The 12,592-nt window shown below is 45.9% G+C and overlaps 1 protein-coding gene across 3 annotated transcripts in view; it reads left to right on the top strand.

Annotated features, from left to right (window-relative positions):
- CLTC (clathrin heavy chain) overlaps positions 1-7,738 on the top strand; it is a 110,008-nt gene extending 102,270 nt beyond the window's left edge. For all 3 annotated transcript variants that reach the window (XM_070932005.1, XM_070932004.1, XM_070932006.1), the window contains 2 exons: positions 3,036-3,111; positions 5,897-7,738. In XM_070932005.1, the coding sequence (XP_070788106.1) occupies positions 3,036-3,111; positions 5,897-6,021 (201 nt within the window). In that variant the 3' untranslated portion in view covers positions 6,022-7,738. The remainder of the gene's footprint in view (positions 1-3,035; positions 3,112-5,896) is intronic.
- The last annotated feature ends 4,854 nt before the right edge of the window (positions 7,739-12,592 follow it).

Here is a 12,592-nt window from a genome sequence, read left to right as displayed (position 1 = left end):
GCCCATCTACCCCCCCACCCCACCCCCAGTGGCCCAAAAGGTCTGGACCGGCCCATGCTCCAACTTTACCCAAGTCCTCCAGCAGCTAGTAAGTCAAAGGCAGGGCCCGTGTGGTGTGAAAAAAGGTACATGAACTGCAGTGTTTGCTTTTCTGAACTGAGCATGTCCAGCCATCATTGTGATGTACATCTCACTTTCCCTTAAGCTGCAAAGCATTGCTGTGGAAAGCGGGGGCGGCGGGGGGGAGGGGCTGTTTCTGCGTGCCGTGAACTTTTGAGGGGGCGGGGGGGGGGCTGGCTGGAGGGAGGCGTCTGGCCGACATCTTCCAACTTCACTCCTTTGCTTCTTCAGTTCCTTTGCCTTTTTTCCATGCACATAAGACACCGAATCTCTTAGCATTGACCGCATGTGGTTCACTCTTTCTTTCTTTCTTTCTTTCTTTTGTTCTTTCTTTCTCTCTTTCCTCCTCCTTTTTTTTTTTTTTTTACTTTTCTCCCTTCTGCAGCCTTATTGCAGTCTCCGTGGAAAAGCCTTTTCTTTTCTTTTTTTTTCCTTTTACAAGGAACGGTTTGCCGTTAATAAAAACGGATGAGGTGGTTCTGATCGAGCGTACCAGCTCTCCACGGTTTAAACCAGATTGTTAGTGGAGTCTTTTTTCAAACAAACAAAAAAACGAAAAAACTGGTGTTTCTTCGGAGCCATCGGGAAAAAAAACCCAAACAGACCAGCAACCACCACAGCCAAATTGGCAGTTGTGGAAGATTTCTGGATTTCTCCTCTGCTTAGCTTCATCCTTTTATCTAGATCTGTACCTTTAGCACCTTAAAATCCCTTTTCCGCTGATCTTTTCCTTTTCCGCAGTAGCAGGTTTTCCAGCCTAAACGATGGGGTTCCTAGGAATTATAAAGGGAGCTCAACAGAAAATAAAAACATAAAGCTGGCGTAGAGTTGACTGGATATGCAGGTAGTCCTCGACTTACGACAGTTCACTTAGTGACCGTTCGAAGTCACAGCGGCACTGAAAAAATGTGACTTAAGGCCATTTTCACACTGAACGACTGTTGCGGCATCCCCACAGTCCCGTGATAAAAAATTCAGACGCTTGGCATCTTGACTCATATTTATGACGGTTGCAGCATCCCGGGGCCAGGTGGTCCCTTTTTTACGACCTTCTTGACAAAGTCAACGGGGGAAGCCAGATTCACTTCACAACAGTTCTTGCTAAATGTCCAACGGAAGTGAGTCATTGAACGAACGTGGCGAGAGAAGTTGTAAAATGGGGCAACATTCCTTGAACAAACGTCTCACTTGAGCAGCAGAAATTTTTGGGCTCAATTATGGCCGTACGTCGAGGACTACCACGCTCACCTGCTCTCTTGCGTGCGTGCGTGCTCTGTGCTTTGGTTTCAGGGGCCATTATTTTGGGAAGACTGTATTTCAAATGCTTCTTGCTTGTAGATAACTTTAGCGCAATAAAACATATTTTTTAGGGGGGAGGGAAGGTTAGGGTTAGGAAAAGGAAAAAGTTTGCTATATTGATGAAAAGGGGGGAAGCTTGTGAGTTCAGGAGGAACTTCCATCTTCAAGCAAAGGCTGGATAAACATGACTTTTCAGAGGGTTTATCAAAAGGGATTTGATCCACCTGTAGCCTAGCAAGATTTCTCCTAGGTTCTCCTTATGGGTATGGAATGGCTCCTATGGCCTAGTGATCTGGTGATTGTTGTGTAAATGGGGAGATCTAAATCCAGATGCATAAAACTACCGTCAAACCATGCTGGCCATCCATCTAACAAATGACATGCTGTTAAATACAAATGTAAAATACCTCAGTAGCCTTTTTGTTGAAAATCACTGTGCTTAGAAGAGGGATTTCTACATGAGATAGCTCCTACATGAAGTGCTTTGTTCGTTCATTCATCCATCCATCCATCCATTCCATGCATTCATTCATTCATTCATTCCTACCTACCTACCTACCCACATGGCCCATCTCACCTAAATGACTGGGTGGCTTTATAGCAGGGGTGTCCAACCTTTAGCAACCTTCAAGACCTGTGAACGTCAACTCCCAGAATTCCTCAGCCAGCCATGTTGGCTGAAGGATTCTGGGCGTTGAAGTTCACAGGTCACAAGACACCCTCACTTTAGAGCATCCTGCCTGTGCTTCTCGGCTCCATCATGCCCTAGGGCAGCGTTTCAACAACCTCAGCGACTTTAAAATATTTGGCCTTCAACTCCTAGAATTCTCCAGCCATATCATAAAGTTGCTGATGTTGAGAAACACTGTCCTAAAAAGCTGGTTCCCAGGAGAGCTAGCAAAAGAGGTTGGGTGTAGAAAATGATGGAGCTGAGCCCGAAGGAGGGGTCAGCTCCATCCCTTCACGCCCACAAGAGATCTAAGTCCAGCCCACCTTGAATTCCTTTCATTCTTATCCTCCCGCCAATTTGCTTTGGCTGTTAGTAGTTCAGGTTCTTGTTAGAGAGCTTAAGCTTGCAATAAACCTTCCTATACATTTGAAGTGCCTGGGTTTCCTGATTTCCTCGGCGCTTGACATTGGCTTGGGTCAAAGCTGTGCAAATAACATGGTGGGGGGGGAGCTTGAAGGGAAGAGGGAGGGGGGATACGGCGAGGCGATTGGATGGCTTTAGCAAATTCCCCAAATTTGGTCCACCAAATTGGTTCCCCGCGATCTCTTCACACAAGGTGCGAGCTAGACCTGAAGCCCTCCAGCAGCGAGAGCTCCCTTCCCCTTCCCCCCTTCCACGCTGAAGGCACTTCAGGAGAACCTCCTTGGACATCTCCTGCAACCCGGTGGCACGATTAGACCGCCGACATTTCCTTCCCCGACTTGGGTTTATTTTTATTTATTTATTTATTATTTTATTTTTTAATTTTTTGTCAAACGATTTCCTTTCTTTGACTGGGTTTCATGCCCCCCTGAAGGCTTTTCCACTTCTCTGCCAGCAAATGTAGGACGCTGAATAATAGCCGTGTGGTTTCTCCTGATCTTTGGGAATGCTTCTGTTTTCCTAGGTGGACAAGCTGGATGCCTCAGAATCGCTGAGGAAAGAGGAAGAGCAGGCGACGGAGACCCAGCCCATTGTTTACGGTAAGCCCTTCCTTAGCTTGCAGTATACATAACCATCACCTTATTCCTTTTTTGAGATGAGGGATATTAGAGAGAAGGAACAAGAAGTAATAAAGAATAGCAATAAAACTTAGACTTGTATACCACTTCACAGAGCTTTTACAGCCCTCTCTAAGCGGTTTTACAGAGTCAGCGTATTGCCCCCAACAATCTGGGTCTTCATTTTACTGACCTCAAAAGGATGGAAGGCTGAGTCAACCTTGAGCCGGTCAGGATTGAACTCCTGGAATGAGCAGTGAGTTAGCCTGCACTACTGCATTCTAACCACTGCGCCACCAGGGCCCTTACCAATAAATTAAAGGCACGAGGTAAAAGAAAACAATAGGAAGTAAATAAGAAACATTAATATCCATGTATCTTTCGGTACATTATCTTTAGTTCTTTAAAGTAAATTTAATACAGCATTGTACCATTGAATGTACTGAAAGAATCACCAAATCAAACAAGCTAACAGTATACAGTAGCCTAATCAGGGAATCGCCAAGAAGAAAAGAACTCTTGCAATGAACAAAGACCATCCCTTCAATTTCGTAGCTACTAGTAAGATTGTTGGCCGAGCAGGTACAAAAATAGCCAGGGAATTGATTGAAGCCTGGGAAATGAGCCCCTTGTCAGTCAACAGGAGAGCTGATTACCACCAGCTTCTCAGATACTTGGGAGCGGAGGGATTGGCAGCAAAAGGAAACAACAGCCAACAATCTAATAGATCCAATCAACAACTAAAAAACCACACGCAACAGACACCATATAAATACACAGAATAGCCCAAAGCACACACTCTGCTAGAGAGACGTGCCCTGAGGATGGACTACAGCACGAGTCCAAAAGCTTGGAAGGCTCTGGTCCAGATTGGATCCTGCCACATTATCCTGGCACACGTATTTGTCATTTCATTCATGAAAACAATTCTTGTACCAGGGCTATCCATTTGAATATAAAATGAGAGCAAACCCCTTTCCCCTTCTAGCACTGATGATGTTACCTAGTTTGGGCAATGAAAAACCTGCAAGAGAACGACCAAGCTCAGAGAGCACCAAGGACCCCACAGTTCAACTCTGAGCTACAAATATTCTGTTCTGTTGTACTATTGGAAATGTGCACTACAGGTTGTTCTCTCTTAACAAAATTCAACGTTACAACGGACCTCCCCAGAGCTATTTACAACCCGCAGCTATACACACACACACACAAAGTTCCGTGGTCATGTGATCACATTTTGGGCACTTGGCAACCGGCTCAGATTTACGGCCTTTTGCAGCGTTCCCCCAGTCTCATGACTGTACATTTTGCCCATTTCCAGGGTTTACTTCCTGTTTAAAAAGTGCTTGTTGGGAAAATGATTTATGACTCGTTAAATGACCAATACAAAACAGGTGGTAAAATCGGATGAGATCACATCAGTGGTGAAATCTAAAATTTGTTACTACCAGTTCTGTGGGCATGGCTTGGTGACGGGATGGTGGTAATGTGACTGGGTGGGCGTGGCCAATTTTTTTTTAACTTTTAAAAGCATTTTTTCTACAACCTCTTCCGCGAAGAGGTTGTAAAAAAATGCTTTCAAAAGGCTCTGACGATCCCAGCTGAGTTGCCTGATCGTCAGAGGCATTTAAAAGAAAAAAAGCCTCTCCTGATCAGGCAACTCAGCTGGGATCATCAGAGCCTTTTGAAAGCATTTTTTTACAACTTCTTTGCTCTGAAGAGGTTGTAGAAAAATGCTTTTAAAAGTAAAAAAAAAGCCTCTGATGATTGTGCGGCTCAGCTGGGCATAGGGGGGGCAGGGATTTTTGCTACCGGTTCTCCGAACCACCGGCCTCCATCGCTACCGGATCAGGCGATCCGGTCCGAACCGGGAGCATTTCACCCCTGGATCACATATCTGATTTTGAACAACTGCCATGAATTACGACTGAAATGCCAGTCTCCATTCTGGTAGTGTGCCAGAGCTAGATGTAATTGTGACCAAATTTTCAATGCTAGCTAGCTGGGTAATGAGACATCTGCAAGAAAACAGCCAAGCTCAGAGCACCAAAAGTCCCACATAATGACAACTGTGTGTTGATTATGGCCAGGCTGCTTAAAACACTTTCTCTTCTTCTTTTAAAGCGGGGGGTGTCCAACCTTGACAACTTTTAAGACTTGTGGACTTCAACGCCCAGAATTGCCCAGCCAGCATAGTTGTTGAAATCCACAAGTCTTCAATGAGCCCCCGTGGCGCAGTGGTTAGAGTACAGTACTGCAGGCTCCTTCTGCTGACAGCCGACTGCCTGCAATTTGGCAGTTCGAATCTCACCAGGCTCAAAGTTTGACTCAGCCTTCCCTCCCTTCGAGGTGGGTCAAATGAGGACCCAGATTATTGGGGGCCAGAGGCTGGCTCTGTATAACCGCTTAGAGAGGGCTGTAGAGCACTGGGAAGCGGTATATAAGCCTAAGTGCTATTGCTATTAAAAGTTGCCAAGATCGGACACCCCTGCTTTAAAGGCTAAAGTGATGCGAGAGCCGGGCAACGCATTCACAGGGGTGTTGTTGCTTTGTGCGACGCCCTCCAGACAAACCGTGGCGATTGTGGGCTTCCGTCTAATGCTTTACGTGGCCATTTCCACGCCTGGCCCCTTGAGCCTGGGTGTGTTTCTTCAGGGAGGGCCCTCAAAGCTCAGGCTGTCAAAATTTCGGGACGGGGCCTAGTGTGAAAAACGCAGCCCTTTTTTAACCCTTTGCTCCATTTTTCTTCCTTCCTTCCCTTCCTTAGGTCAGCCCCAGCTGATGTTGACGGCTGGCCCCAGCGTGGCGGTCCCTCCTCAAGCACCTTTTGGTTACGGCTACACCGCACCTCCGTACGGGCAACCCCAACCCGGGTTTGGATACAGCATGTAAGGAAGGAAGCCAGCGGGGAGCCAGCATCCTTTTTGTGGAACCTCCACCGTCCCTCTCACGCCTGACTCCGCAGGGGGGGGGGAAAAAAACCAAACCTCGTGTCCTCGTAACATTTATTTTATGAAGGACTGTGTTTTTCTGTTTGTTCCTCCTCTCTCCTTCCTTCCTTCCTTCCTTCCTTCCTTCCTTCCTTCCTTCCTTCCTTCCTTCCTTCCTTCCTTCCTTCCTTCCTTCCCCCTCCCTAAATGCCCCCTCTTCCTTTCTTCACATTCCACAGCTTCTACCCCACCCACCCCCTCCGGTGGGAATACTTTTAAATGTTCCAGCAGGCTTCTCCCCACCCACCCACCCACCCTTATTTTTTGCAAGATTGCTTCTGACGTGAACAACCCCACCCATCCCGTTCTCTCGTGACTCTCTCTTCCCATTTGCACTCTTGGAAAAACGGTCTGATCTTTTTCGGTCCGGCGGGGTCCGTGAGCGGTTTGTTAAACGTGGCCCATTTTCTCCCCCAAAAAGCACGTTTGCCTATTCTGAAAAGAAGGGAGTTAGGGGTGATGAAAGGGAAGATTTATTTAGCGGTGGATTTGAAACACTAAAAGATAATATTTTGGATGGCTTGGCTCTTGAAATCAGTAACATTTAAAATGAGAGAGAGAGAGAGAGAGAGAGAAAGCTCGCAGATAACATACCGAAAACCTGTCCTGAATTTAAAAAACAAAAAACCAACAATGACCCACCTAGAAGAGGCTCCATTTATTAAACCTATGCAGGTTTTCCAGTTTAGATGTACAGAAGACGCCAGTGTTTTTGCTCACTCCGTGTGTGATCCCCCCCGATCCTTCCGTTGTGCTAGTGCGCTTTTTTAAAAAAAATTTTTTTTTTTGTGGGGACCATTTTATATTCCACTTGAGGAACAAGGCGCAGGAGGGGGGAGGGCACCATAAATCCAATCTTCCGTGTTTCTGACTAACCTCGCCCTCCAGTTTGTGTACGTTGGATATTGTGGTGTTCCCACTTCCCCCTCTTCCCCCCCCTCCCCCGAATGTACAGAAAAGAGACAGAGAGAGAGAAAGAAAGAAAGAGAGAGAGAGAGAGAGAGCAAGAATTGAAAGGGGCGTTTGGGAAACCCCAATGGCTGTTCAGTTTTGCTTGTGCAATTGGAAAAAAAAAATGACTCAAATTGGAAAAAAAAAAAAAGATAATAAATGACTGGACTGTGGATATCCTCTATAGTAGTTTTTCAGTATGTATCTCTTCCAACTCCTTTATAATGTATGCGCTTGGCCTCAAAACAGCAAAACAAACAAACTACCAATATATATACATATATATATATATAAAGTTCGGCAGTGTTCTTCAGGTCCAAAATCGGGAACCAGCAACTTAGCGAAATTTTTCCAAATTCTCTTGACTGTGGAGTGGATCTTGGACAGGTGACTTGCACTGATGGAGATTCCTTTGAGATGAATGGGAAATGCTTGGAGCTATAAACGAGGAAAAATTGATGGCACTTTTTCAAGCCCTCGGCCGGGCCTGAGCCGCTGAAGGCATTCTTCTTCCCAAGTAAGAAAACAAAACAAAACAAAACAAAAAATCTTTAGGGTTGTAGTTTTGAGTGTTTCCAGTTTTAAATCTGACAAAAGATCATGTTATAGGTATGTTAAGTTGCCTTAATATATTTAGCTTCGAAATAAAAATTGACTTAAATGTTTAACGCTGTTTGAATTAGTGTCCTGTTTAATCGATGCAAATGGCCTCCTGTGGGTGGAACGAGAACTCCAGATTTCATGCCGACCCAACAGGTATGAGATTAAAGCGAGGGGGGGATTTTGTCTGTTGCATAGATGGTGGGTAGTCCTCAATTTACAAACATTCGCTTAACGACCAAAGTTACAACAAGCACTGAAAAATGTGACGTAAAAGAATGATCCTCGCACCGGCAACCTTTGCAGCATCCCTAGAGTCACGTGATCCAAATCGGAGGTCTTGGCGAGCAAGGCAGCTATTTGTGGTGATTGCAGCATCCCAGGGTCATGTGATCAGCATTTATGATACTCCCAACCAACATCCGACAAGCAAAATCAATGGCGGAAGCCAGATTCACTTAACGGCTAACAAGTGAAATGATTTGCTAAACTATGGCCAAAAAAAAGGTAAAAATAAGGTGCAAACTACTTAACAGCTACTTTGTTTAGCAACGGAAATTCTGGTTCCATTTCTGATCAAAAGTCGAGGACTACTTGTAGTTAGGAGGTAACTGGAATTAATTTAGGGCCGGCTACAGAGCGGGGAATAACACCGCTTTCAAAGCACTGGGTTACTTGCAGGAGAGACCTGCATGGCTAAACAATTTGAAGGCAGTAGAGATCAGCTCTGAGTAAAGCATTTGAAGGAGGAAGGATTCAAAGCGGCCTCTCGAGGGAAGGTGAAAACAGCCATCTCCTTCAGTGAACTCATACGGCTGCCTTCAAAAGCATCTGTTGGGTTATCTGTTGCCGCCTCATCCAAAACGATCCATCGGGGTAGGCCAGATTAGGAAACCAACCTTTTTACTAGGCAGCTATGGTAACAAACTCTTGAAAGCCTGAATGTGCTTCCTCTCCCCTTCCCCCTCCTTTTACCATTGCGAAAATTAGGAAGTCTTGTCTGAGACGCTTTCTCAAAGTTCTGTTCCGGATTTTTATTTTTAGACATACGCGCACACATGCGTGCATAAACAATGGCTTGGTGGCGAAGACGCCCGTCTCCCACTCAGAAGGTTGAGAACTCAATCCTAAATAGCTGCTGATAATTTCTCTCCTAAGGCGCAAGGAGAACTGTGAACTCATTGAGTAGGCATCAGGAAGGGCATCCGACCAGTAAATGCTCAGCTCTATCCAGTCGCCCCAACTCTACCTTGAATTAAAGGATTACAGGATTGTAAAAAAAAAAGGGGAGGGAGTTACACACACACACACACACACACACATACACACACACACAATTTCCCTTCTCATCCCTATGACTGGCCTGTGACTTCCTTGCTCTCGGGTCCTCGACCAGAAGTCTGGGGGTTTGAGGGTTCTGCGCTGGATCTTAGCTGTTCCTAGCACTGCACCCTTCTCTGGACAGAGAGCACGGGTGTCATTCCTGGGATCTGTTGGAGCACCTTCTCCCAACATTGGCCTTGACTTTTCACATCGCCTTGAGTTTGTCCTTCAGGCCAGGGTCCTTCTCCAGCTTCTCCTCCTCCTGCTTTCTAACGTCGCCGTCAGTTAGCACAGTTACATGTATCTCTCGTACATACCTATATATATATATATATATATATATATATATATATATATATATATATATTATATTATATTTATATTTATTAAATTTTTATACCGCCCCCTCTCCCGAAGGACTCAGGGCGGTGAACAGCCAAGAGTAAAAAACATACAATATAAACATTAAAATACATTTAAAACAAAATTAAATCCAAAATGGCTCCCCAATTTAAAACGCCTTACCCATAGCCCTATAATTAAAACAAATTTAAAATTTCCACATTAAAAGGGGGAAGATTTAGGCCAGGCCAGCTTTATGGCTTTATGAGACTTTTCCTCCTGTTCCTCAAGGCCGTTCCTCCTTCCCATTTCAGAAACATGAATGCAGAGATGCCTATATATATATATAGGCATCTCTGCATTCATGTTTCTGAAATGGGAAGGAGGAACGAGGTCTTTGGTTATTCGGGTCTTCTCCCACGTAAAATTGGAAGTGTCTTGGCGACGTTTCGACGAAGTCTCATTGCTCCTGGAAGCACGAAGCCGAGAACACCAGCCTGAAGATGACGAATGAGACTTCGTCGAAACGTCGCCAAGACACTTCCAATTTTACGTGGGAGAAGACCCGAATAACCAAAGACCTACATATATATATATGTTGGAAGTCTGGCAGATGCGGTGTCCAATTCCACACTCTCCCCACCACCAGCTGTGCAGAAGGAGATGTTTCCTGGCTTTCAAGACCATTCCATTTACACAAATAAACAAGGAAGCCGTTAACCAGTGGTGGGTTCCACCCGGTGTTACCATTGGTTCTCTTTGCGCGCGATCGCCGCACAAGCGCGTTAGGTTTCTGCCCAGCTGAGCTGCGGCAATTCACTCTGCCGCGCCTATCAGCTGGGCTAAAAACCAAGAAATAAAGGTAGGAATAAAGCGCGGGCGGGCGGGAGGGCCCAGCTCCCAGTCACAGAGAACCGGTTTGGTGACGTCACATCGTTACCACTCCCGGCTCGGCCGAACCGGGAGCAACCCACCACTGCTGTTAACTCTCCAGATGGCACAGAGCCACATTTTCCCAGCGTTTCATAAGGCTGGGTTGAGTACGGAGTTCGCCGTCATCTCGACAACAGCTGGAAAGCCTTCCAAGATAAAGATGCCTCAGTCCTGGAGACATTTCTGAGCAATTGTGTGATAAGTTACTAGGTGGGAAGAAAGCAGCAGAGGGCAGTGTGTGTGTGTGTGTGTCTGTGTGCAGTTCCCTACACCTTTTCAGAAAAGCTGGAAGTGGTCACGGAACTTCCCAACTGTACAACCGCATCGCACCACTTGGGTTGCAGGCTATTGCATCAGTTGCTTTCTGGTGTAAATGTTTCAAGCGGAGGCAGTTGCCAACGGAGCAGCCGCTGGTGTGTTTTGAATCTGGTCTGGCCTTATTCCCCGATGAGGAAAACCAGGCGACATTCTCAAGATACTTGGAAAGTTGAGGGTGGCAGCTCCGATTCTTCTTTTCTCCGAGCAACCCGAATCCTTTTGCAGAATTTACACTCTTGTCCACCGAGTCGGTGACAGTTTGGTGTAGCGGTTAAGGCACCAGGCTAGAAACCGGGAGACGGTTAGTTCAAGGCCCGCTGTACCCCATGAAAGCCAGCTGGGCGACTTTGGGCCAATCACCCGGAGACTGTGAGTTCTAGTTTGGGTCAGATGTAAAAGCCAGGTGAGTGACTTGGGCCATACACACACACACAGCCCAAGCCATCTCACAGGGTTGTTGTGAGGCAAATAGGAGGAGGTATTGTGTGTGTTAAAGGCAGGATAGAAATCTAATACAGGTAGTCTTTGACTTACAACAGCTCATTTAGTGACCATTCAAAGTTACGTCAATTAAAAAAATGAGGTAAAGACCATTTTGTCACACCATTTCAGCATCCCCCACGGTCACATGATTAAAATTCAGATGCTTGGCAACTTGACTCGTATTTATGACGGTTGCAGAGGTCATGTGATCCCCTTTTGCGACCATTTGACAAGCCGAGTCGGTGGGTAAACCAGTTTCACTTAAGGACCATGTTACTAATTTACCAGCTGCAGTGGTTCACTTAACAACCGTGGCAAGAAAAGTCGTAAAAGGGGACAAAGCTCAAGTTAACAAATGTTTCACTTAGCAACAGAAACGTTGGGCTCAATTGTGGCCATAAATTGAGGACTACCTGTACAGTGGTGCGTCATGGTTAATTGGTCCCAGGAGGCGCGATGAGTACCAAAAACGGTTAAGTACCAAACACGTTTTTTCCGTAAGGAATAATGTAGTGAGTCACCCGTCAGCTGACAGCAACCAGTCAGCTTGTGCGCTGGGTACCAAACAAACGATGGGAACCAAGACAGAATTTTCCTGTTGAGTAACAAATTCGATGGGAGTCAAAGCAGTCGAGCACCAAGGTACCAAGGCAATAACAAAGGACATTGAAGCGTGGCCAGATTGCAGGATGAATTCCTACAACAAACGTTTAACGTGGACTTTGGAGGCCACATCTCAGGATCCCCAAAGCTTTGTGGCTTGGGGAAACATTTGGCCTTCTTGACCTAATGTGACTGCAATCATCTGTCACATGGTGCAGCTGTTTCCAAGTGGGATGCCTGTTGTGAGGAATTTGCGTACTTGTGGGCACCGGCCCTCTTTTTGGACAGAAAAACAGGAATACCCCTAGAGTGCAGGTAGCTCTCAATTTATAAACATACCGTATTTTTCGGAGTATAAGACGCTCTGGACTATAAGACACACCTACCTTTTTTGCTGAGGAAAACATCTGCCTCTGCCTCCCAACAATTTTGCCTTGTTGCAGCAAACAGCCTGCTTTACTTTCATTTTCGTTTTCAGTGTAGCTTGATTAGCACAAGAAAAAAAAAATCTTCTCCCAGCAATTTACCTCCTTGCAGCAAGCAGCAGAGGCCCACGCAAAACAGAGTCAGGAGTCCGATCCAATCAACATGTGCTAATTAGGATGTGCTGAAGCTGAAACGGGGTGTTTCTTCTTGCTGCTTGCTGCAAGGAGGTAAACTGCTCAGAGGCAGAGGCCAAAGGGTGGGGGCCAGGGCTACATTCAGTGTAGAAGACGTACCTAAATTTTCACCCCATTTTAGGGGGGAAAATGGTGCGTCTTGTACTCCAAAAAATATGGTAATGGAGCCTGCCCATCACAGTTGTAATCTGTGCTGGTCTTAAATTGGGTGACCAACTCAACTTTACGACCTATTTTGCAGCGGTCATTAAGTGAGCATGGTGATGGTTAAATAAACTAACGCTTCGCTAGGCCATCTGT

The sequence above is a fragment of the Pituophis catenifer genome, unplaced genomic scaffold (genome assembly GCF_029215685.1).
Source record: "Pituophis catenifer annectens isolate HBS135680 unplaced genomic scaffold, rPitCat1.0.hap2 SCAF_1, whole genome shotgun sequence".
Classification (NCBI taxonomy): Eukaryota; Metazoa; Chordata; class Lepidosauria; order Squamata; family Colubridae; genus Pituophis; species Pituophis catenifer.
Note: the sequence above shows the minus strand (reverse complement) of the source record. Positions and strands in the feature narration are given on the sequence as shown.